The 27,542-nt window shown below is 34.7% G+C and overlaps 1 protein-coding gene, 1 long non-coding RNA gene and 1 other non-coding gene across 3 annotated transcripts; all 3 read right to left on the reverse strand.

The window, feature by feature from the left end:
* Nucleotides 1–10,751: 10,751 nt before the first annotated feature.
* On the reverse strand, nt 10,752–12,101 carry LOC122017637. The gene is made up of 2 exons (XR_006121407.1): nt 11,701–12,101; nt 10,752–11,626 (listed from the first exon to the last, which is right to left on the reverse strand). It is a non-coding gene; the product is annotated as an uncharacterized LOC122017637 (long non-coding RNA).
* Nucleotides 11,553–11,658, reverse strand: LOC122018343. Its single transcript, XR_006121754.1, has one exon. It is a non-coding gene; the product is annotated as a small nucleolar RNA snoR113 (small nucleolar RNA).
* A 624-nt stretch (nt 12,102–12,725) lies between the features above and the next one.
* Nucleotides 12,726–26,470, reverse strand: LOC122017636 (secretory carrier-associated membrane protein 4-like). The gene is made up of 12 exons (XM_042575303.1): nt 26,219–26,470; nt 25,754–25,864; nt 25,613–25,675; nt 25,396–25,429; nt 25,180–25,302; nt 20,666–20,728; nt 20,466–20,559; nt 18,314–18,359; nt 18,159–18,226; nt 13,492–13,540; nt 13,230–13,295; nt 12,726–12,994 (listed from the first exon to the last, which is right to left on the reverse strand). Exons 1-12 carry the CDS (start codon nt 26,267–26,269, stop codon nt 12,962–12,964), a joined length of 801 nt encoding a protein of 266 aa, XP_042431237.1. The 5' UTR covers nt 26,270–26,470; the 3' UTR covers nt 12,726–12,961.
* Nucleotides 26,471–27,542: the final 1,072 nt, after the last annotated feature.

A 27,542-nucleotide genomic window follows, 5' to 3' on the forward strand; every position in this document is an offset into this window, starting at 1 on the left:
AGGTCATCCCAAAATTTTAATTTGGTATCTTCATCTAATTTTACTTACAGTGCATATATGTTGATTATGTTTATAGTTTCCTTTGTTACTATTATTTTAAGGGATATAATTTTATCTCTTTTTCTAACTATTTCTACAACTCCATTCTTTAACGAATCATCTACAATAATATTTACTTCATTTTTTGTTTAATTATTTCTTGTGTATCATAATTTAAAATATGAGTTCTCTATCATCTTTACCTTCTCACCTATTGTAAAATACCAAAAATATGTAAAAGGATTAAAATTAGATATAATTAAATTATTTAGGAAAAATAATAACATAATAAATGATAAATAATAGAGAAGTAGATTTATAGAATTTTCTAGGATTTTTTTTAAAAATTTAATATGATTATTTGGATGTTTTATGGAAATAAAAGGAGAGCATATAAAAATTTTATTTAGAATACCTATTAAAAGGAGGGGTTGTTTGGAACTAAAACCCTAAGGCTACGTTTCGAATGAGGTAATCTGCTTTGTAATATAATCAAGATTAATTATAATATTAATTACTTTGTTTAGTACTGTTTTAAAGTTGTAATGTAATGTAATTTATATTACAAAAGATAATAAAATTTTATAATCAGGATTACAAGGCCAACACCATATAATCTGATTACATTACAAGATCAATTTTAACTAAAATTTAAATGTCAAATATACCCCTAGTCTATTTTCGGCATCAATCGTCACCGACGTCACTTTCGCAGTCGTTGCCACCTGCCTCTTCTCCCCCGCCGCCGCTCGTCGGCAACCGCCGTAGCTCGCTGGCAACCATCACCTCTCTCTGGCCACTGCTGCCGGCCATTGACGATGCTTCCGCCGTCGTCGCCAGCGCCACAAGCCATCTCCACAGGGCAGCGTCAACCACCGCCATCGGCCATCGGCCATCGTAGTCGACCGCTGCCTCCAGCAAAGGTGTAGTGGCCGCTGTCGCCGGTCGTCACCTCCGGTAGAGGTCGCGGGATATTTTTATCATTTTATAATAATACGAATTATATTCCTTATAAAAAATATATAATAAACACTAAACAAAAGAATGTAATTATCCTTATAATCAAATATTACATACATTGCATTACCAAACATAATTACATTACGTTACAAAGTTTATTACATTACAAGTTTGATTACATTACCCCCAATCAAACGTAGGTGGAAAATCAAAAACTATTAAGTTTTGCTTTTTACCATTGTTGACATCCTCTCTCCCCACGCGTGCGACAGCCGCAGCTGCCCATGTCGCAGCATCTTCCCGCCGCGCGCAATATCGCCTGCGCGCCTGATAGCATTTAGATGAAGAAGAGATACAAGAGAACACTCGATAGCAGCAACTTAGATGGGGAAGAGACAAAAATTGAAAATCAATTTTTTTTTCTTATTGCTAATAAATCTAAAACACAATTACAAGCATAGGCTATACATGCCTTTATATAGCAGTAGGAGAAACTAATCTGATCCTAAAATCATGCCATGGATCCTTAAATTATGCATCTAGATTTTGACTTGATTCAAAGCCTATCCATTAAATATGAACATATTCTATCTTAATTTTGACTTGATTTAAATAATACAACATAGTCTCCCTTAAACCAAGTTACAAATGTTAGTGATCCCAATTGCCTTCTTCAACTTGAGAAAAGTCTCTATCTTCATTGATTTTGTAAAGATGTCTACAACTTGACATTCACTAGGGCAATACTCAATGTTGATTTGTTTTTCTTTAACCCATTCTCTGATTTTATGATACTTGATATCTATATGCTTGCTGTGACCATGAAAGACTGGATTCTTAGATAATGCAATTGTTGACTTGTTATCACAGAAAATTATCGTAGGGTCATCTTATTTGTGTTGAAGAAAATCTAAAAATTTTCTTAGCCAAATTGCTTGCGTAGCACAATTTGTTGTTGTTATATATTCTGCTTCTGTTGTTGAAAGTGCTACCACTTGCTGTTTTTTAGAAGACCAAGAAAATATAGTTGAACCTAGATGAAAAGCATATTTTGATGAACTCTTTCTAGTCTCAACATCTCCGACCCAATCACTATCTGTAAATCCAACAAGTTTCACAGTTTTATTAATAAAATATAAGATTCTCTCATTAATTGTACCTTTGACATATCTGAGAATTCGTTTTGCTGCAGCCCAATGTGACTCTTTTGGTTTCTCCATAAACCTGCTAAGTACCCCAACTCCAAACGAAATGTCTGGCCTCGTAGCAACCAAATATCTTTAACTCCCAATCAAGCTTTTATAAGCTGTAATATTCATACTCTTACTAGTTTCATCTTTGGACAACTTTATCTTTTCAGTCACGGGAGTAGGAACAGGTTTTGAGCACTCAATTCTAAACCTTTTCAAAATATCAGAAGCATATTTCTTTTGTGAGACAAAGATCCCATCATCCATCTGAATAACTTCAAGTCTTAGGAAATAACTCATTAAGACTATATCTATCATTTCAAATTTTCTAACTAAAGCCTCCCTGAATTCTGTGATTAACTTTAAGTTATTTCCGATGAAGATGATCAGGTCATCAACATAAAGACAAACTATAAGTGTATCACCAGATTTAGTATGTTTAACATACAAAGCATGTTCATAAGGACATCTCAAAAAATCATTTTCAAGAAAGTAAGAATTAATACAACTATACCATGCTCTTGGTGCTTGTTTTATACCATATAAAGCTTTCTTTAACCTATAAACTTTATTCTCTTCCCCTTTCTTCACATATCCTGAAGGTTGTTCAACGTATATTTCTTCTTCCAAGAAGTCATTCAGAAAAGCAGATTTCACATCCATTTGATACAGTTTCCAATTATTTTGAGTAGTAAGTGAAATAAGCATGCGAACTGTATCAAGTCTACTTACAGGAGCAAAAACCTCAAAGCAATCAATACTTGCATTTTGTTTGTAACTTTTTGCAATTAACCTTGCTTTAAAACGGTCAATTTCACCATTTGACTTATACTTTGTCTTGTACACCCATTTTACTTCAACTGGTTCTTTTCTTGGGGGTAATTCAGTCAATTTCCAAGTACCATTAGTTTCAATGGCCTAAATTTCCTCATCCATTGCCTTTAACCAATGAGTTTTTTTTTACAACATCCTCAAAAGATATAGGATCACAATCTGCAAAAAGAGCAAACTGAATAATTTTCTCATCAGACAGGTCATTATATCATTACTTAATATGTAATCTTACAAGTGAGCTGGTAATCGGCTTGCGTTGTGATCTCCTAGTTGGTGCTTCAGATTGTACAGAAACTTGAATATTATCTTGAGTAGGATGCTCATCCAAAAAGTCATTGGGAATATTAGGAATAATAATTTACTTTTCTTTTTCAATAGACCAATTCCAACTACCATGTTCATCAAAAATCATATCACGATTTATAATAACTTTCTTAGTTTTAGGATTTTATAGCTTATAAGCCTTTGATATATTCCTATAGCCAATAAAGATATATTTCTCACCTTTATCATCAAGTTTCTTCCTCAACTTATCTGGTACATGTGCATATGCCAAACAACCAAAGATCTTGAAATGTTTGACAGTTGTCTTTCTTCCACTCCAAGCTTTCTCAGGTGTCTTATCTTGAACACTTCTTATTGGACACCTATTCAAGACATAAATAGCACAAGATACAACTTTTGCCTAAAAATACTTAGGCAGATTTTTTGATTTCAACATACATCTTACCATGTTCATAACAGTTCCATTTTTTTCTCAGCCACCCTATTTTATTGTGGAGTGTATTTAGCTATCATTTGACATTGAATACCATGCTTCTTTAAAAAATCATCACAAACAATATATTCTGTACCTTTATCAGTTCTTAAGATTTTGATTTCTTGTCTACTTTGTTTTTCAACAAATAACTTAAATTGCTTGAAAATATCACATGCTTCTAACTTTTGATGTAGAAGATAAACCCAAGTTTTTTGACTCAAATCATCAATAAAAGTAATAAAATACTTATTACCTCCAAGTGATGGAATTTTAACTGTGCACAAATCTGAATGAACAAATTCTAACTATTTTGTGGCTCTCCATGACTTTCCTACAGGAAAAGGTTCTCTATGCTTCTTGCCAATTAAGCAAGTCTCACAAACATGATTAGGCTTCATAATATCAGGTAACTCAAAAACAAACTTCTTTCTCGCTAAATAATTTAACCCAAAAAAATAAAAGTGCCCAAAACGCATATGCCACAACCAATTACATCCAAAATCTCATAATTAAAGCAAGAAAGAAATTTATGTTGAATTTTCAAAGGAAATAATCGATTTTGAGACATCTTTACTTTTGCTATCAATTTCCCTTTCCCATCTATTATGGTGCAATATCCATGAGTAATGCATATTTTATAACTCTTTTCTGATAATTGTCTCATACTTAATAAGTTTTGGTGAAGTTCAGGAACATAAAAGACATCATATATAAAATTTTGAGAACCATCTTTTAACTGAATATAAATTTTACCTTTTCCCAAAATTGGTACTTTTGTCTTATTTTCAAAAGTAACCTTTGACTGAATTGATTCATCTAATTTCGAGAATAACTCTTTTCTTCCATACATTTGGTTACTACATCCAGTATCCAAAAACCATACGTCTCATCTGCAGATAAACTGTTACTGGCCAATAGTAAAGTTTCAAATTCATTAGTGTTCTCACCATAATTTCCAGCAATATTTGCTTGGTTGCCACGATTGTTAAATTTCTTGTATCTACAATTTGCAATTTTGTGTCCATATTTTCCATAATTATAACAGTGAGCTAAAAACTTATCTTGCGTGACATTATCTCCACCTCTTCCTTGATTTGAGTAATTACCTCATCCTCTTCCTTTATATCCTCTTCCTCTTCCACGACCTATATTGAATCCTCCTTCTCTTTGACTAGAGTCAGTCGTGTTAAGAGTAACCTGACTCTTTAAAGCTTCTTCAGTTGTTGGTGTTTCTGTCTTTACTTCGAACCTGTCAATATGACTTTCTATCATACCTTTTAATTCTTCAATTATCAGTTGTTCAATATCATGTGATTCTTGAATTGAGGCCACCACATGATCATACTTCAATGGTATGGTTCAAACAATCTTCTCAACTACGACATCATCTCCAATTTTATCTCCATATAATCTCATTTTATTGACAAGATCAGTAAGACGTGAAAAATATTGCTCGACTATTTCTATAGAGGTCATCTCACATCGATTGTATAACCTTCATAGCGATTGCAACTTTGATTTCTGTGCTCAATCAACTCCTTGTATGACAATTTTAAGATGCCCCATGCCTCCTTTGCCGTTTTGGCATTTGCTATCATGCCAAAAATTGAATAATCTACTCCTTGATGAATTTGTCCCAGCGCAAGTTGATCTCGACGTTGAGAGTTTGCATTGTCTCCTTCTGAAAGACCTGGATCAATAGAGCTCCAAAGATTTTGAGCTTTCAAATGTGTAGACATTATTATCTGTCAATAATTATAATCGAGCTTCCTATCTAATTTGAGACCAGACCAAACAACATTAAAATTGTTTGCCATATTTTACTATTAAAAAAATGAGCTAAAAGGTAACTTAGCTCTGATACCACTTTGATAGTATTAAGAAGAAGAAGAGACAAATTAACACTCGATAGTAGCAACTTCGATGAGGAAGAGACAAAAATTGAGAATCAATTTTTTTTCTTATTGCTAATAAATCTAAAACACAATTACAAACATAGGCTATACATGCCTTTATATAGCAGTAGGAGAAACTAATCTGATCATAAAATCATGTCATGATTCCTTAAATTATGCATCTAGATTTTTACTTGATTCAAAGTCTATCCATTAAATACAAAGTCTATCCATTAAATACAGACATATTCAGTGAGCCCGACAACCTAGTCGCAGCTTCCTCTCGCCCATGCCCGCACGCCCTTGTGACGCCCTATTGGTCCTTCCTCGCACACGTCACGCACCTCACTGCAGCGTCACTACCATGTTCCCCTGCCATAGCCACCGTTGGACACAACTTCGCGTCTCATCACATCCAGCGACCACCTTGATCGGAAACCCGGTGAGGTAGGCAATAGCAGCGATCTACTGCCTACCGGCGTTGTGCTCCGCTACCGTTGCAACTCACCATTGACCGTCGCTCTATCTGAACAGTTGCATGCTGCTTGCTCTAGCCGTCGCCTCCCGTTTTGCCTCTCCCCTCCGTTGGTCATCGCCGTCATCAGCGCACGTTGCCAAACAGTACATATTGTTTGATTTCAATTTTCTATTAATTAACTAAGTGTTTAGGAATTGGGAGGGTTAATTAACAATTGGTAGTAGCCTAGTAGGTAATCAGAAGAGGTTTTATGCTTAATAATTTGGTTGTTTAATTAATCAAATTAATTGATGAATCAATGCAGATTAAATGATTTAACTGATAAATTAGATTAGTTGAACTAATTTAATTAATGGATTAATTAGATAATTAATCAAGTTTTGATTGATTAATCAAAGGATAGTGAATTAATCAAAGTAATTAATAGATTTATTAATTATGTATGGATTAATTAATTTTTAGTTGAGCAGTTAATTAATTGATTAACCATAAATTATCTTATGGGAAGATTTAAATGATTTTAATTATGATTTAGATGAAGCAATGCAACAATTAATGAAGTTTAATTGATTAAGAATTCATGATTAATTTAGATTAAATTAATTGATAGATTAACTGATTTATTAGTCAATTTAATAATTGATTAGATATTAGGTTGACCAACTGATTAATTGGTGATAGATCTTTAGATTTTCTTTGTATATTTTAATTATAGATTTGAGCTCGAAGCAAACCCCTCTGGCTTGAAGATCGTTAGAATGATCTACATTTGAGGTCGATAGTTCTTGCATGTCTTCTTTAGATCTTTGATCTTAATGTATGATTATATTTGTTTATATATTGATTAGGTAGCATTTATCTGCTCATCTTGACTCTATTCATATTTTCTCTTGACCTTAGAGATGATTTATTTTATATCTATACAATTTCATGATTTTTCATGCTTGATTTTTATATATGTATGATATTATCATATCATAGTGTAGGATGTTGAGTATTCTGCTAAACCCTTGGTTGATGATTTGAGCTTACGCTTATTGTTAGTCAGATCATACTGTAGTGTAGGATGTCAAGTATCCTACTAGACCCTTATTAGTTATTTAGGCTTATGCCTATACGCTAATGAAGTTAGATCGACATATGGCTGTAGAGTATTATATCCGATGTGATTATTCACTTTCTATTTATCATTACGTTGGTATATCTTGACGACTATTGTCTCCTATTTGTGATTAAGAGAGTTGTCCGCGATCATGATACATACGATTGTCAATGGGACCATCCGTGGTAGAACATTATTTCCATAGTCCATAGTTAGATAGTTACACGTTCTATTTGCCCACTAGATCATATAGTGGTAGCGTGAGTTCACCCGCAAATAGTGACATTTATACGCTCTGATTGTCCACTAGACTAGATAATGGTAGTGTGATTCCGCCCACAATCAATAGCTAAGTAGCTAAATAGTTACCTTATCTTGTCTGCCCACTATACCAGATAGTGGTAGTATGAGTTTGTCTACAGAAGTGACTTTAACTGCCTACTAGACCAGATAATGATAGCATGAGTATGCGCATAGTTAAGACTTGATATATATTTGTTGTGTTTGCTTTGTGCAAGTGATTTATTAGTTATACCTGGTGGAGCAAGTTAGTGATGGGTTACGTTGTTGGTTAGGATTTGTTTAGTAGATGACTTTATGTTGATACTCTTAATATTGTAGTAATTATTATTATTACTTGAGACCGCTTCCTTTTGATCTCCTTATATATAGGATCATGCACTATTTTCTTATACCCACCGAGTTGTACTCACTATCCCTTATTTTTTCCTCTATTTCCTCATTAGTAGGTAAAGGATGTGTCGTGTCGCTCAGAAGTTCTGACTATCAGTCCCACTAGAGTTTGGATTTCTGTTCGAGTTGTTTTTATTTTTCTATTCCGTTGTCGTTGTTTATTATTTTCTTTCCTTTGTCGAATTGATTTGGTGTTGTAATAATAGTATAATTGTTATCTTATGTAGATTAATATGTTCATATATTCATGCATACATATACGCATTGATATTTAAAAAGTTAGCACGTCTTTATTTTGCATCGATGTTTAATTTGCTTGATTTGAGTTCGATATCGTATTGTCCATATTGTCACTAGGGGGTACCGTTCGGTTTGGCGGACAAGTATATCCTCGAGGCGTGACACCTACATATTTTGTCTCTCGTACACACAAAATACTAATTCTTCTCCTAATCATAGCATCTACCTCCATTGATTTACTAGTAAGGGTTTCTATGTTCCATGTTCCAAATATTAAACTATTAGTTTTCCTATAATATTTGTTCTTATTCAATCTATGTTGTGAGAACTCTTGCCTATTAATGTTGGTGTAATCGACTTCTAGGGTTTCAATATTTGACAAGGTACCCAAGTATGATCAGGTTGACTAAGGGTTAATCTAAGCAGGACTGATATTTGGAAGAGAGAAGTCTAGTCATGACTAGATGACTAGCAAAGATAAGTCCTAACCGAAGGTTAGGCAGGTGAGAAGTTTACTAAGTAACTAGTCCTAACTAGAGGTTAGGTAAGGGGAAGTCCTAGTGAGTGAAGTCAGACCCTAATGAGTGAAGTTAGGTGGTTAAAATCTTGGTGAGTGAAGTCAGATCCTAGTGAGTGAAGCTAGGTGGTGGAACTTTTGGTGAGTGAAGTCAAACCCTAGTGATTGAAGCTAGGTGGTGAAAGTCCTAATGAGTGAAGTCACGCAATGGAAGTCCTAGTAAGTAAAGTTAGGTGGTGGAAGTTTTGGTGGGTGAAGTCAAGCAATGGAAGCCCTTGTGAGTAAAGCTAAGTAGTGGGAATCCTGATGAGTGAAGTTAGACAATGAAACCTTGGGGATAACTCTAGGTACTAAGAAGTCTTAGAGGGTTAAACTCCAAACATGTGTAACTGACTGGTTTTCGGTTGACCGCGCTTGGGAAGGTGCCCTAGAGTCTTCTAGAGGCACCTCATATGAGCTCTTGGAGGCACCTCGGAGTGCTTGGTGGCATCCTTGCACTAATAAAAACCACATGTGTCGGAGTTGATCGAAGCTGAAATTTGCGAGATAAACTTTGAGGTTGGAAGCGCCTTGGATGAGGTTGGAGGCGCCTTCAACTCTCTTTAAAAGGGTTGTTCAACCAACACCTTAGACAAAACTCATATACAAGCTTTAATAATCCTTCTGCTGCTCTGACTACGCGAAATCTACTGTACTACTATCACACTCAACTTTGGCAATCTTGTGTTGGTAAAAATTTAGTTTAAGTTATTTACTTTGTTGCTAGGGCAGTGTAGGTTGTTACACTATCATTTTCTTCGTTCTTATATTCGATTTCCATTTCTACCGATTTTGGAAAAGGTTTTTAATAGTTTACCCATCGATACGATTTGAGGGATCGTGAATCTTGGAGTAGGAGTTGACGAAGGCTTCGAACCAAGTAACTGATCACGTACTTTTATTTTCTTACTTCGTTTCTATCTTCTTTTTTTTTAAATTCTATTGCGTAATTGCTTTTATAAAATCAAAAAAGAAAGTTTTAAATACATGTGATTCAACCCCCCCCCCCCCCCCCTCCTCTCACATGCACTAATCCTACATTTAATGTTATACCGAAGTTCTTATGGAAATATAACAGTCCTGGCTGATATGTTACAGTCAGACCCTGTAACGCGAACTTTTACATATTTAACACTACATCTGAGTTGTGGAGATATAACAGTTATTGCCAAGACATTATAGTCAAAACCTACAACACATTCTTACTAGGAAAGAACATAGTATTAGTACAATAGTTTAATAGATATATTATTTAACATTTGTTATAGTTTAATGTCAACTGATAACCTAATATAACTCGTCTCCTTAATCTAGGTTTAGGATCAACCATGATTAATTCGTCATCGGTAATGATTCTAAAATCATAAAAGAGCATAGCAACTTAAGTAATAGCAACTTAAGTGGAAGTCTTTTTTATATTTTTTTTTTATAAATTTATAATTTTTAAATATTTTTTAAAATATTAATAATTTTAAATAATAACAAATCATAAATTGTGACGGTCTTGAACCATTAAGATTAAAGATCAATTTACTAGAATCATTGAACCGACAGTTTTAAATTATTTGTTCCCAAGTGTGGTCGGATTTAATAGATGAGCTCAAAGTTGAACCGGCATATAAGAACCAGTGGTGGGTCATTCCTGGAACTCAGATTGGTTCCAAACTGCCAAAATCATACGGACAAATTTTCTCTTGACCAAGTCTTTTATTTAATCACAAATATAATAGTTAATAAAAATAAAAAATATTTAAGGATAGTCATGACATACAATCTGACCAATAGAGTCAATGAGTAATAGATAATGAGTACAAGGAATAAGACTTGTAGAGGGAAACTTTAGATTAAGCTACTTCAGATATCAAATTAAGAGTAAGAGGTTTGGATTAAATAATTAGGAAGGCTATTTTAATTTTCAATATTCAATATGTTCATACTTGAACACTGTTTTTTTTTTTTTTGCCACATACTAGAACAGTTTTTAGGATAACAGATTCAAGTACGGATCTAGAAATCAGATTAGTTGATTGGAAGCCGAAATTTTTTTAATAACTACAATCTACATCAAAAACCAAAATTTAAAATAATAATAATACTAATAACTCTGTCTCCTCTTAGCCACTTCCAACTTCGGCCTCCATGAAGCATCGGCCGCTAGCTCCTTTTTGCTAGCGACGAGAAGTTCGGCCCATGTGGACGAAGCAAAGGATGAAAACGATTTCTTTTATCACTTCCAGTTGCATGATTGCTGCAAAAGGTAAAATCTCTGCTGCAACAATCCTGATATTAGAAACTGGCCAAAATAATTTTGCAGCTTTAAAGAATGAGCATGGAAACTAATCTATGGTATACATGAATGGAATGAATTCACAATGATTTGTACTCTCTTATTATAAGTGTTAAACAATGGCTTACGTGAAGACCACTTCAAAGATCACAGATAGTTAGACAATGGCTAATTTTTAGTTTGAAAATAGAAATTAAACTTGCCAATTGAAAGTTTACTCACCAGCAGCTATATCTTATCCTGTTGGATGTAGCAGGAAATTAAGCTCATGCCAATGATTTTTTGGTCTTTGCTGCATTAGAACATATTCCTAGCTAGCAATTAAATCAGCTATATATATTTTTTTTGGAAATTATTGCATACCTTATACGAAGAGAATGTCTTCTGTGCTAGTTCAATAAGAAAGCATTCGACTTAGTTTTGATGAAGGAGAAAACTTTTCAAATAAAGAGCAGAATGATCTTGAATACCAAGGGAACTCTATTCATGTTAAGGATTGCTATTCAAAACCAAAAGAGCTGACTCAGCTAGAACACCTTCATCGCAAGTTGCATCATTCTACTACCCACTGAAGGATGGATCTCCAGGGCAGCTGTGAGTCCGGCCTTTTTGTCATCATCGTCAGCAAATTAATACCCAAACTCAGAAAAACAAAAATCAAAATACCTTCTTTTTTCTTTGTCAGGTGGTGAGTGAGGAGCAAGAGAAGTATACATATTCTTCCTAATCTCCTCTTTCCGTCCCGAATCGGGGATAGAAATAACCCACCGAGGAATTCCTACCTTCCATCATCGCCTCCCTGAAGCAGATCTGACACGATATAGCTCGAGCTTCGACGATTATTATCATTCATCACCAAGCGATCCCCCACCGACACAGGGGCACCAATCCAAAAACAATAGACAGCAGCGCGGCGAGTTGAATGCCTCAGTTTGCAGCGCGGCGAGTTGAATGCCTCAGCTTGCACCACGAATCGATGAAGCCCAACCCTCGGATAAGAGTGGCATACATAGGAGGCGGCAAGAAACCCTAACTCCAACTTGAAAAAACCAGACCGGAAATTTAACCTGGTTGTTTGTTCGGTTCGATTCGGTTTTCAATTAGAATTTTTTTTTCTCTCATAATGTATTTACTTGGTTGTTTACCATCCGTTATAGTATTATATATATTTTACTATAAAATTTATAAAATAGAACTAAAATATCTCGTCACCAATTAACAGCGTGTGTAATCGATCCAGTCGAGCAGAGCTCACACTTGCAAAAATCACGTCAACTTGCATTTGCCTGTTCAGGATTTTAGCATGGAACTTCTCAAACGAGCCAATTTATTTTGATCTTTTCGATACGAGTACAAAATTTAGGAAAAAGATTTAGGAGGTGTTTAGTTGATAAATTTGAGAATGAAATAATGATAAAAGATTATGTTTAGATTGTGAATTTGAGAATGATATTTTAAGAATAATTATTAGATTTATGAGAATCAACCAAATTCATATAACTTGATGGATTTCATTTCCATTCTTATTCCTATTTCACCCTACTATCAAACTCATACCCATCATTTAACCAAACACCTCCTTAGTTTGATATTTTGGATCTTTTAGTTTTATATTTACAAATTGTTGTAGCAATTGGAATATAAGAGAACTAAAAGAAGTGCCTCCACACATCTCACGCACCCCTACTCTGTTAAGGTTTTACCACGTTTGTCATTCCACAGATTAACACGATAATATGAAGCACGATGACATCTGTTTGACTGCTGTAGCAATTGGAAAAAAATAAGGAAAACTAAATGAATTGCATCCACATTAAAACTCACGCACACATCTCTGCCTGATACAACTTGATCCAAAATCTCAAACTAAATCCCAAGTTCGTATCATAACCTTCTGCAACATAAAGCAGTTCTTCTCCCTGTAGCTTCACTTGTGTCCTCTGAAGTACATATAAATTTTCTGCAAGGAAATGCATACCGATAAATCATCACACCAGACCTTGGAATTGTAATGGAGAGCATACACAACAAGAAAAGTTGGAGAACTAAAATATCTACAAGCTACATGAGATGTTCAATCTCACAAGTGACTAGAGTAAGTGAATAGCAGATGTTTGCATGAGTTACGCGCTTTAAAGGGAAAAAAAATCAAGATTATTTTTTGGTAGAAAGCAAGGTTATTTTCTAGTACAAACCTGAAGTACCCACAAACTTATTAGTGTCTCCAAGCAAAACAGCCCAAAGCCCACCAAGTAAAAGATCTGTAATCAGCGCAACATGTGTAAGCTTTTACAACCACTGAAGAATTTTGAGAATATACATTACCAAAGACATGTCAGTATAAAACAAAAAGATAAAATACATTAACAAAAAAATATTATGCAAGCAAATAGAATCAGTATCCATGTATAAAATGACTCAAATGTCTAATGTCAGAAGTATAAATCATGAACTCACCCCAACTAACGCATGATCTGAGAAGGTATCAATTGCCGCCAGGATTCCCCTGCTTAGACAGAAAGAAAATGGCATCAACGATACTGCATGATCCTAACAGACATTATAAGCTGGTCCAAATCATTGACATATCAATCAATCTTTAAGGGTGTTTTTCCTAGGAAAAAAACAAAAAAAAAGTAACAAAAAGATTTCCCCAACTTTCACTGCACTTTTCCCTTGACAAAAAGCTAGGGGGAAGGAAAAGATAAAAACTTCTTCCTAGTTATATTTCTATATTGCTCCCATCCGATTTAGGATGAAAACTCACTTTCGCATAAAATGAAAGATTAAAAATACTTTTTTTTTCTTTTCAATTTTTTTTAAATATTTTTTATCTTTGATAAATAGAATTTTACAATTTTTCAGAGCCTAAGGGAAATTCATAAGCACTCTATAATTAGATGCTCCAATATTTCTCCCTTAGGCTGTCTCCTAGGGAACAAAATAGCGAGGAAAGGAAGCGGATAGACAAAAGGGGGGATTTATATTTTATTGGAGGGAAGAAAGAGTTTCATTTGGAGGGAAGAAATAGTTTCATTTGGACGGAAGGAAAGGAGGAAATGTAAATTCCAAAAATCCATTTGTAAAGAACATAAAAAATCAAAAATCAAAACATATATATTTTTTTCATTTGTACGTTGAAGCTGATGAAAACCATATTTAAGTGTTCAACACAATCAAATAAAGATTTTTCATGTAATTAATGAGTGTTTGATCCAATAGGTCCTGGGGTCAATTCTTAACGGATGCAAAATACCTCATTGGATGTTTGACCTCCACAATGCAAAGGCCACTATACTAGGGCAAAATGTCCCCCATGATTTACCTATTTCAATCTTATCATGGGACCGGTGATACTAGACCGCATAGGGTGAGTGATATCACCTTTTGCACCAATAAGGGGATATCAAGGTCGAGATGTCCATCTCAAAACTAGACCAGTCATACGACCCATCTCAAAAAACAAGGTATGGACTTTATGGTGAATAGCCCCCACGGGTTAGGGATATATAAAGGAAGAGAATTAATTCAATTAGGGTATATTGAATTAACTTCTCCTCGCCTTCATAATTCTCCCCCATTGAAAAGAACCTTAGGTTGTCGGCTCAATCCTGTAGAAGACTTCCGTTGTGCTTGCAGGATCTCAGATGACAAGTGATATGATGACATTAGCGATGGATTCAGGTTAGCCCATTGATAGTCATTGTATCAATTTCAGTTTTAGCCTTGAAAGATTGATGATAGTTAGATCCCATTGATGCATCCTTTAGCTTATTTTGATGTATCACAATGCTTTCAATATGTTCTGTTAAATAATATGCTCTATCAAATGAAAGAGATTCATACCAATTTGCACTGATCTTGTTTTGATTTCTCTCAAATTATTTCTTGATTCATATTGATATTATTACCTGAAAGGGAGCCTTGGCGCAACAGTAAAGTTATTATCATGTGACCAAAGGTCACGAGTTCGAATCCTGGAAACAACCTCTTGCAAAAAGCAGGATAAGGCTGCGCACAATAGATCTTTCCCCAGGACCCCGCATGGCGGGAGCTTCGTGCACCGGGCTGCCCTTTTATATTGATATTATTACCTAGTTATTCTCACCACAATCATCTTAGATCACAGTTGCTTCTATATTAACAATATTGATAAGCAAGTCACCTTCCCTTGTGTTTTTGGTTAGAGGAGAGCTATGTTGCATGGATACGGGTACGAGTATCGTATCGGACACAACACGGATTCGGTTCGTGTCCGGTGATCCGGAAAATTTTAAAAATAAAAGACACGATACGTATAGGATACGATGATTATTAAAAATATAAAAATATTTTGTGCATGTGCGTGTGCGCGTGTGTGCGTCGTATCGGACACAACACGGATACGGTTCATGTCCGGCGATCCTGAAAATTTTAAAAATAAAAGACACGATACGTATAGGATACGACGATTATTAAAAATATAAAAATATTTTGTGCGTGTGTGTGCGTGTGCGCGTGGGTATCGTATCGGACACAACACAAATACGATTCATGTCCGACGATCCTGAAAAAATAAAAGACACGATACGTATAGGATACGACAATTATTAAAAATATATATAAAAAAATGTCGATCCGCTACATTAACGGCCCCCCTAGTGCCGACCCCACGGATATGGAGGGAGGTACATGCAGGTACACAAGCGTCAGGCGCATGGTGTTGTAAAATATTGTGTGCGCGCGCGGATATGGTTCGTGTCCGGCGATCTTGAAAATTTTAAAAATAAAAGACACGATACGTATAGGATATGACGATTATTAAAAATATAAAAATATTGTGTGTGCGGATATGGTTCGTGTCCGGTGATCCTGAAAATTTTAAAAATAAAAGACACGATACGTATAAGATACGACGATTATTAAAAATATAAAAATATTTTTTTTTGTGTGTGTGTGTGAAATTAAAAATCCTAGAATAGAAAACCATACTACATCAATCATAATATCTATTACGAATAAAAAGTAAACATAACAAAATATAAAACATCAAATTCATCTTAAACAAGTAAAAAAAAATCAAAGAAAGGACTAATTTAGAATTTTTTAGGCCCAATTCATTTTAATTTATTTATAATTAGTCCTTAGAAATTTATTGTTTTCCCATTTGAAGGGAAGCCTTGGCGCAACTGTAAAGTTGTTGTCATGTGACCAAAAGGTCACGGGTTCGAATCCTGGAAACAGCCTCTTGTAAAAAGCAAGGTAAGGCTACGTACAATGGATCCTTCCTTGGAACCCCGTATGGTGGGAGCTTCGTGCACCGGACTGCCCTTTTTTTTAATTTAACCCTTGCAATTTTTTATTTTTTGCAATTGAGCCCAAACGTATCTAGAAATATATCCCATCCGTGTCCTAGCTGTATTTAACTAGTCAAACTTTAAAAAAGTAACACGATTTTTACTGTATCCAATACGCATATTTGTGTGTCATGTCTGTGTCCGACACTTCCAAAAAAAAACGTTGGAGTGTCTGTGCTACACAGAAGGAGAGGCCCTAGGATGATCATGGTCTCCCCTTTCCTTTTAACATCACTCTCCAAGTAGATTACTAGCTCCGCTATTTCCTATAGACAGTCTCATCGGTTTCGTTGGTGCTTTGTTGCCACAACACCTCCATTGCCAACTAATTGTTTCCACATCGATCTGTGCTCCTCATTATCCACTCCTACCTATGTTGTTTCCTTCTAAAGTTTTCCAATCATCCCATTAGACGCACAGATCACCCACAAACCATATTGATTGTTTGATCCAGGATTATGCAGTAATCCAAATTCCATGATTATATCTCAAATATCCCATCTTCTTGTATCTTATGCATATCACCCATGGACCAAGTGGGTCATCCAATTAAAGTCAAGTGATAGTATAGACTTCATGGGCGTGTCTAAGATATCAGGTCATCATAAAGTTTGGGTAGATCATCTTAGCCAAATGTGTCATCCAATCAAACTTGATAATCCGACAAAATTTATCTGTGCTCAATGCAAATTGAAGAAAATTCCAACATATCCAATTTGAGGGGTGTTAAAGGAAAAGGATTTGCCCTTGTTTAGAATCTGATTTTTCTTCAATTGTTTTCCAATTCATATTGATATTGGTACCTTGTATTTGGTGATACTCTTCCTTCTTTGTCAATTATCATGCATGGTTTTACATCCTTATTTTGTGGATGATCAATGTATATAAATGTATATGATTCAAGTGAATAAGGTTGCAAGAACTTTTCCCAGAAGTTACACGTTCCTTGTTGAGTTTGTTCAACCAATTTAATTAGTTGGTTCAGGATAGGGTTTTTACAAATATGAATACATGATCTACCACCACTAGCTGCAGTAGTTGCACTCTCCTAATCTCTTCTCTAGCAAGTCACATCAAGGCAGCCTCTCCTCTCCCACCAAACTTTCCTTCTCAACCAAGCTCTTCTTCACTAGCATTTTTGCTCCTTCCAATCTCTTTGGCAAAAAGTTAACAACAATCCACATCTCACCCGACTGTACTGTGTGGACATCAATTGTTGGTATCTGCCCCATTTCTTCTTGTTGCAAGTAATTTGTAAGCAATGGAATAAGTTTGTGAAGTATATTTCATATTGATTGTCATTTTCTTCAATCATTGATCTCATTTTTTTTAGTTGGTTTTAAATTTTAAGGTTTTGCATGGTTTTCGAGGTTTGATTGGATTTGACCCTTTGTAATTCCAGTTTTAACACTCAATCAAAGGGTATGTCCAAGTTCCCAATTTAGGTCGCACTTACCTGCTTTGTCCAGTTTTGAAAACAGTGATGGGCTGGAGAGATAAAGCTAAAAATTAATTGTTGCTGAAAAAGAAAAAAATAATATTGATGTTGAAGCACAAATGGCTAAATTTTTTTATCTTCCCTAAGGAATCAGTCAACTCTACGCCATGTTACTATCGGGCATCTAGCGACCCCAATTCATAAATACTACTACCTAGAAGGAAATTGCCATCCAAATTCCCAAGGATTTTTTTTTTTTAAATGAACATCCTTGAGAGAGGTAAAATATTATGAAAGAAATCCAATTCCAGTGTCCTTTATCATGAATTGAAGTAGAAATTCTGACTTACGTTAATGACTTTCCATGGAATACAATTGGAGGGGCGATGGCTGCAAAAATACAAAAGCCAATGTGGATCTGCACAAGCGGTTATGAGTTATGACAATATATAAACAAGACATGAAAGGTAACGAGAAACACCAAGAGATTTGCCAATGCAGTTACCAGATAGACGAAGAAAAACCAGCTAAACCTAAGTGCACTGTCAGTCCTGCTTGACCAAAGAAACAGCTTAGTAACAAGAAAAATACCTGCCAACTTAAGTAGCTCGAAAGTATTGCAAATAGAACACAGAATTCTGGATATCAAAATTGCAATGTTACAAATTAAATTTTGAGGCATTAATATTAGAACTTGTTTTTTCTCACTACCATGATTTGACAGTTCTTGCACCCTTTTACCTGTGGAGATTTAAAGCAAGCATCAAGAAAACTGTAATTTCAAGTAAAAGGTACCACAAATTATGAGGAAGCAAAACTAAGGTTGATGACTGTGTAACTCAGAATGACAATAGAAAGGGGTTAACAACTCAATTGTTTTCGCCAATAAAGACAATGTCATTGACCCAGCATCATCCGAACCAAACAAGGGGATACCAGAACCCTATTTCAACAAGGACAAAGGGTAAGCCTTGGCAAAGTATGCGTCACCAATCACCATGTTGGAACTTGCAGCTAGCAATGCATCTGGGTAGCTATTTTCAGACAGAGACATGTCAAACATTCAGAAAAAAAAAACTCAATTCTGTAAATTCTAAATGAACAAACTAGCTTTATGAAATTCATTCCAACAGTTTATGAACATACACCAATCACCATGTTACCAAATTTGATTTATGAATAAATAGCCTCAAATACGAACAGTATAGAGGCCACAATATCCTAGGCTAGATATGGTACAAGGCAACCATTCAAATAAATTAAATTTTGAAAGTATAATTTATTAGTAATACATTATATTCCTTTTTTAGCAATTTAAATTGATTGGTAAATATGAGTCATTTAGTTCAAGTGAAAAATACAGATAGCCAGTTTAACCTAATGAATTCTCGGGATCAATTTATATTATATAAAAAAAAATTAGAAAGCAAATTTAATGAAAAAGTTGAACTAACCACGCCCAAATAGACATAACATCCATATTGGATCAATTTTTTGCTCGAGCTGAACTAGACCAAGATCTATGCAAGCTCACCCTAATTGTGCCCTCTAGATTTACAATTGGCTGTTGCTTAATAAATTCGAAGTACAGTCTAAATGGATCAGTATCTAAGTGAATTTAGAATAACCAGAAGGGCAAAGTAATTGAACTGGATTGAGAAAAAAAAAGGTTATGTTTCCAACTAGAAATTTGAATTCTGTTTGAAATATGTTTATTGGTTAGCTACATGTTAAAGTTAATTGGTTAGTAAATTGTCATATAATCATCTTTCATCCTGTCATTGGATCTCCCCAATTTTCTCTTATATAACTATTAAAGACAAGAAAAAAGATAATAAAATTAATACACAAGAAACATAACAAAATATATATATATATATATATATATATATATATAAATATATCAGCATGATATACAAAATATTTGGAGAACTTTATAAAACCAGGACTTACTGGGTGAACTTTCTTTTTTTTTTGAGAAAATGGGAGTGAAAAAATTGAGCCCTTGACCCTTTTCATTTGGGAAACAAAGTGAAGGCCCACAATAGCAAAATACATTAGCGGGGACAATTATATACGTGGTTTTACATAGGCCCTGTTATAAGGTTAGCATTTCTTTTTAATCAATATTGATTTACCCTTCCATAAGGAACTAATTGCAAACAATCTATGTCCCCGGGGCTATGGCGTCACGGTAGGACATTCAGGTTGTCACCTAGACACCCGTGATTCAATCCCCAGCTATGACATATTTGTAGGAATTTTTTCCTCCAAATGGGACGCGCAACCAAAGGATGTTAGGCTTCTAGGCTGTCTACCGAGCGCGCTTCCCGATTTATCTTGATGGCCGGTGGAAAAATTCCGTAGGCCGGGCCGATCATCCCCAGGCTAGTCAATAAGGCTAACTGGATTTATCATTTTTTTTTAATTTAATTGCAAACAATCCAACTACACAGTAGATAATTAAGAGAACAAAATGAAGAATATAGTTATCCATACAACAAAAATATGACTTAGAACTCTGTGGCCGCTAGATATTATCATCTGATGCTAATAAAATTTGATTAAATAAACTTGAATACAACTACAATATAACCAACATGTTGAAGCAATGTCTGTGTACAGATTGGCATATTACAGAGATTATAGGAGCCTACCTCATTGCACGATACAATGGCCTGTACCAAAGCACATAGGAAAGAGGGAATCCAAGCAAAGCATAGATAACCGCAAGTAAAAATATTTTAACACCTGTAAATGAAAACATTGCATATAGTAAGGATGAAGCGCAAACAAGGTAGAATAAATAAGTTAACTGCACAGTGAAAGAAGGAATATAGTTCATAAGAATCTTCACCTCCCCCTCTAATCCAGCAAACAATCACAGCAATCACGTTCCATGATAGACAGAGAAGAATTCCTAGATCACATGCAGCAAATGTACTTTCAACTTGTGTAGCATAATAATTGGATCATTAAGCAAGAAGCCATAAATATTTCAAAACCTGAGCATCAATTTGAATTACTGAAAAATTTTCCAATCTAAGGATACTCATCCTTAATAACAAAATAATTTCACAGAAACAAAATTATCAAGAAAAAAAATAGAAGGTTGTAAAGCAGAACAAAAGTATGAATTCAATTATGTGATAAAACAACAACTACTAGGTGGGTCGGCTATAGAGATCCTTCTAAGTCATGGGGCTCTATCCCCTACAATATCATCATCTATACTTAAATAAATTTTATCTTGTTTTATTGTTGCTAATCAAGTCTTTCTTCGTCTTCCTCTTACTCATTTGATGTATATATTTGTCATAGTTTGCGCATATATTGGCTATCTAGGTATATGTCTCTACTCTTTTAAATGTATCTATCAGAGTTTTCCCTCAATAGATGCAACTCTAACTTTCTCTATAATGCTCTCATTTCTTGTTCTGTCCATCCTCGTATGTTCACACATCCACCTTAACATCCTCATCTCTGCAACTCTCATCTTCTACACGTGTTCTAGTAGGTCTAACTGTCATTTTATAGAACTTTCATTTAAATTTTAGAGGTACTTTACGATCACATAAAACACCCGACACTCTTCTCCATTTCAATCATCCTATTTGTATTCTATGTAGGATATCTCTTTCAATCTCTCCATTGTTTTGTAAAAATGATCCTAAATACTTAAAGCTCTTAGTTCTAGACAATTCGTCATCTCCTATCTTAACAATTATCTCATTACATTTAATATTGCTCAACATAAATTCCATAAACCTAAAACTTTTCACTTCTAGTGTTTCCGCCAAAATTCTAGTTTAGCATATACTTTCACGTGTCTCATCTATTAAAACAATATCATCTATAAACAACATGCATTACTATGTCTTGAATATCTCCAAGTGAGTTCGTCCATGATTAGTGTAAAAAAATAGGAACTTAAAGGTGATCCTTGATATAGCTCTATCTTTATTGAAAATGCTTCAGTTAATCTACCTGAATTCTTTACTCATCGTTATATCCTTATATCTTTATATAATTTCTTTTGGAACTCTATTATAAGTTCTTTCTAAGTCATTGAATATCATACATAGATCTTATTTTTGCTCCCGATAATTTTTAATTAGTTTCTTGAGAAGATGTATAGCTTCTATCGTCGACCTTCCAGCATGAACCCAAATTGATCTTCGGCCACAGCGGTGTCTGCCTTAATCATTTTTCTATTACTCTTTCCCAAAGTTTATGATATTACTCATTATTTTAATACCCTTATAGTTTGTACAATTTTATACGTCTACCTTGTTCTTATATAAAGCAATTAGGATACTTACCCTCTATTCATCAAACATTTTTTTCGTTTTCAATATCATGTTAAATAAGTTTGTTAGTCATTCAATACCTTGTTTCCCTATGCACTTTCGTACCTCTATAGGAATATCATCTGCTCCAACAACTTTTCCAAATTTAAATTCTACGATAAAAATCTATACTCATTTGACCCATTTAAATTATCTAAGTTAAGTTGGTCACTTGAACCTTCATTAAAAAGTTAATGAAAATACCTCTCTTACCGCTCTTTTATTTTTCCATCATTTACTAGTATCATATTGCGTTCATCTTTAATATATCTCATTTAGATAATATAAATTGTCTTCCTCTCTCATTTTAGCTATTCTATAAATATCTTTTTACCTTTTTTATTGAATTTTCAATATAACCGTTCAAAAATTTTATTCTTTACTTCATTCACCGCTTTCTTAGCCTCTTTCTTATCTATTGTATATTTTTTAAAGTTTTCTTCGTTCTTACAAATATATAATTCCTTATAGAATATTTATTTTTCCTTCACTTCTCTTATACTTTCTCATTCCACCACCAAGATTCCTTTAGTGCATGCCCCTTTGACTCACCGAATATACTGTTGGCTACTATTTTCAACCTTTATAGCATCTTATCCAATGTCGTATTAAAGTCACAATATATTTCACCTAATGCTTGTATTCGTACTTTCTCCTTAAATATGTTTTCTTTCTCAATCTTTAACTTTCACCACTTAATTCTAGGGGCATGTTTAGTTGAAAGTTATTGTTGATAACCTTGGTTATCTATCTAAGGTTATGTTATTTAATCATGTTTAATTAAAGTAATAAGTGATTCCCAAGTCCCCGCCACGTCAGCAAATGGAGGATATAATCCGAAACGTTATTACATTGGAAGTGTAAGGTTTTACGTGATTCTTCCCGGGTTAACAAAAAAAATTTCCAAATTCTTTTTTTCAATTTTTTTTCAAAAAAATGAATATTCCAAAGGTTGAACCAAACAATCTTAGATTATATTTTATTCGCTAAAACCTTGGTTAGCATGATAATTTGAACTAAACATACTCTAGGAGTCATCTATATTTTTCTTCTATTAATACTATGATTTAGGCATATATCTAACACTACTAACATATGTTGGGTAGTTACGCTCTATAAGGATGACTTTGCAATCTTTACAAATCTTTCTATCCTTCTTCCTAACCGTAAGAAAGTCAACTTACGATTTATTATTCCCACTTCTAAACGTGATCGAGTGTTTTTCTCTTTTCTTAAAAGATATATTAGCTAGTATAAGGTTGTATGTTATCGCAAAATCCAATATAGTTTTCTCTTCTTCATTTTTTGTTCCAAACCCATAACCCTATGCACCCTCTCATATTCCTCATTTTTCACTTGACATGCTCATTTAAATCATCTCCTATTAAAATCATTTCATTTGGCTAAATGTTTTATAATACTTCATCTAGATTATCTCAAAACCTTGATTTGATATCTTCATCTAATCCTACTTGAGGTGCATATATGCTAATTACATTCATAGTTTCTTTCATTACTACTATCTTGGAAGCTATAATTATACCCCCCCTTTCTAATTACTCCTACAACTTCATCCTTTAATGAACTATCTACAACAATACTCGCTCCATTTCTTGCTTTACTTTCCTTTCCTAAGTATCATAACTTAAAACCTGAATTCTCTATCATTTTGTCTACTCGCCTACCTATTTTGTCTCTTGTACACACAAAATACTAATTCTTCTCCTAATTATTGTATTTATGACCTCCATTGCTTTACAATGAGGGTTCCTATGTTCTATGTTTCAAATCTTAGACCATTAGTTTTCCTATAATATTTATTTTTATCCAACATGTGGTGTGAAAACTCTTGCCTATTTAACACCTACTACAACACGAACTCTTGCATATTTAATACTACACCCGAATTATGGAGATGTAGCGATTCTTACCAAGATGTTACAGTCGAACTCTTCAACGCATTCCTTCTGGGGAACAATCTAGCATTAACACAATAGTTTAATAGATCAATTTATGGAATATTTGCCTTATTTAACATTGGCTGACAACCTAATACAACCCTCCTTTATCCAAACTTGGGATCAAATTGATACATGATAAATATACCCACTTGAGGATTAACATCCATGTCAAACCCAAACTGACAACAAAATCTTTAAACCACTACCCCAAAATGTTTAAACCATGTTAATAAAAGCCAACTTATCTAGAAGTTTATAAATCTCCTTTTTCAGACCACACCTCACTATGCGGGATTAAATTGAAGTGTTACATAAATTCACCATCAAAATGCTTCATAAGAACTCCAAATGTTCTTATTCCCACTTATGAATATCAAAATTCAACTAGGAAAAAGGGTCAAGACTTTGAGTTTGTTGAATACACAACAAAGAGAAATTTGACACATATATACTCACGCGGTAGAAGGGGACTACATAGGGAACAAACTCTAAGAATTTTTACCATGACAATTTTGTTAAGAAACAGAATATGAATAATTGACTATCAAAATGTGCTTCATAAGAAGTCCAGGTGTTCTTTTTTTACCAGAGAATCAGCAGCACTGGTAAGCTAGCCAATTAAATGTCATCACTAACAAGATATAATCAAATGCTTCACCAATATAAATAGTAGCTCATAGTTCATTAACTCCTAATTATATAAAGGACCTCCACTATTCTTAGTCTTCCATGGGCAATTACAAATCCACGTTGTGATCAAAGAACAAGCCGATTAAGGAGTCAATAGAACAATATATTAAAGAAAACATCTTTTGAGTATACTACTTATGCATACTTCATATTTTCAAAAATCTGATTTCCAATAATTTTATATCCTTGAAAAACTAACATATGGAATTCAAAAGAGAAGGCTTTATTTACAGTTGGAAAATAAGAATAAGATATAAAAATAAATAAGTGTTCAACAATCATCAAGCAAGTGCCAGTAGAACTTGAAGACTAAACAGAAGAATATAGCTTATGCAGACAATGAAAGAATTTAAGACATCACGAGTATATACCTAACCAACTAGCAAATGCCAGGTATTGCAACCTCTGAGCATGGACAGGGATTTCCTTAGATATATCATGATGAATGATAGGGAAAATTGGTGGCCAATTTTTTTCTTCAATAGTAACACCAGCTGAATTCAGAGGCATTAACCACAATTAGTAACAATGCACTATTAGTTAACATAAAATTTATTTGTACCCTGTAAGATGGATTATCCACATACCTCTTGTCATTGAGTCCTCCCTTCTTTTAATATCCTATAGTAGCATATATTTAGTTTTAAAAAATGATTGAGAAATGAAAATGAAAGAGATATTTCATCATTTGAAAAATTGAGACACTATATTGAATAAGAAGTGATCGCAACAAGACAAAAAAGATCCAAACAGTAAAACGACGCAACATAGAGAGAAAAAAAGGTATTGTTCGTGGAGAACAACCATTTCCCTCTGTTTTAGGTTCTCTTCCCATGCGGCAAGTTCCCTCTCTCTTTTCTTAGAATCCTGCATCAGCCAACATAAATATGTTATCTTGTCAGATGATAACTAACACAGACTGCAAGATTATAACATGATTCTCACATTCACATTGTCCAATGGTATGTCAACCCTCGCATCATTCTTGTTCCCAAATCCAAATGCTTTCGATGCCAGTGTGGAAATGCGAGAATTAGATCCAGGAGCAGTGGAGTTCTGCAGAGAAAGAGGAAAAAAAACATTAGCGCAAAATAACATCTTGCCACGCAAACTCGCATCTACTAACAAGGCAAAACACAAAAATGTTTTACACAATCCACCAAGCATCAAACAGAAACAATCATAAAAAGAATCTTCTAGTCCTGACTAGTATTTCAACCTAGATCTAGATTATTAGCTAGGGCTTTCTTAAGAATACGCCAACACGAACACGCTACGACCAATACGGTAGACAGATCTTCCGGAACCAATTAAAATGTACTAAAATTGACTAATAACACGCAAAAACGAGAAAAAAATTGGAGAAAAAAAGAAAGAGTGCGATAGGGTGAAGGACAGTGAGTTCATTACCGCGAACGGATTCACGTCCTCTTCGCTGAACGGATTGGGATCTCGAGACATGGTTTAACGAGATCCACGAGAAGAACCTCCTATTGGATACTACGAGAGGATTGATTCCGAGCCGGCAAGGCTGCCTCTCACTCTCCTTGCTGCTTTGGTGCTTCTGCCTTGGCGGTGAAGGTAGCCGACGGAGTGCGGAGCACCGGAACGCCGCGTGGGTTTGCTTTGCCGCTGAGGCAGCACTGCACTACCACGCTTTTGTTTTATTTAGCATTTTTTGATGGCGGTTGTCTCTTAGGACAACAAACTTACCAAAATGCCACTGCAACCGCATGCAGGTGGACCGTGGACGCCTGTCTCGGGCTCGGTCGGAGATGGCGATGGCATATCCACCGAGGGGGGCATATTAGTAATCTCGTCCAAACGATTCGCTGTCGTCCATATTTATTGTGAGTTAGGCATCTTGATTTTAATAATTTAAGTGCAGTATATCAAAAAATTCAATGGATCGGTGACTCAAAAAAGAAAATAAAAATAAAAATTCTTTTCTACACAAGAAAAGATAGATGAGTCCAAAATTATTTACTTTGTAAAAAAACTTATTTTAATTATATTACTTTATATGATTTTTCTTGTTATATATTAATATTATATTATAATATACTTCCCCATTGAACTTTATTATAAATTTTTTGGGTCTTTTTTTTAGAGATATCACTAAGGCTGAGCCACCCATGGTTGGGTCTCACTCGGGCCAGACTTGGTAAGGCTCAGTTTGGGCTACAGTCATCATGACTCAAACCCTAATCATGCCCTGCCAAACCTAGGATTTGCAGACCATGTTGGGTGCAAATTTCTGGAAAAGCATATCATTATTGGCAACTCTAAGTCCCTTGCCAAAAACTAATTGCATGCAGGGATCTTGCCTCCTCAAGTCGTTTTCTTAACTTACATGCCAATGCTGGACTTCAAAAAAAGAGAATATTAGCTCATCTACCTTCTTCGCATATATATATTGATCCGGAGATAGTGGGGGCAAGGGAGAGATTAAGGAGAGGGATAAGGGTATTTCTATTTTTTGGGCGCATTTTAGGGGTTTGAGTGCTTTAAAGCACGGTTGACAGTGCAAAGGAGAGGGGGCTGGACCCGCCGCCAGCCAAGGAGAAGCCTGGGTTTGCCCCTCTCATGCCCTCTGTCGGCGACCGACGAAGTCGCCGGAGTTATCCTCCTCCTCTCCTTTATCACCTCTTCACTCCTGCTCCGTCATCAGGAGGGAGGGGATGGGTTCGTGCAGGGAGCCGTCGCTAGGATAGGGGTTGCTTCCTCTTACATG

The sequence above is a fragment of the Zingiber officinale genome, chromosome 8B (genome assembly GCF_018446385.1).
Source record: "Zingiber officinale cultivar Zhangliang chromosome 8B, Zo_v1.1, whole genome shotgun sequence".
Lineage (NCBI taxonomy): Eukaryota > Viridiplantae > Streptophyta > Magnoliopsida > Zingiberales > Zingiberaceae > Zingiber > Zingiber officinale.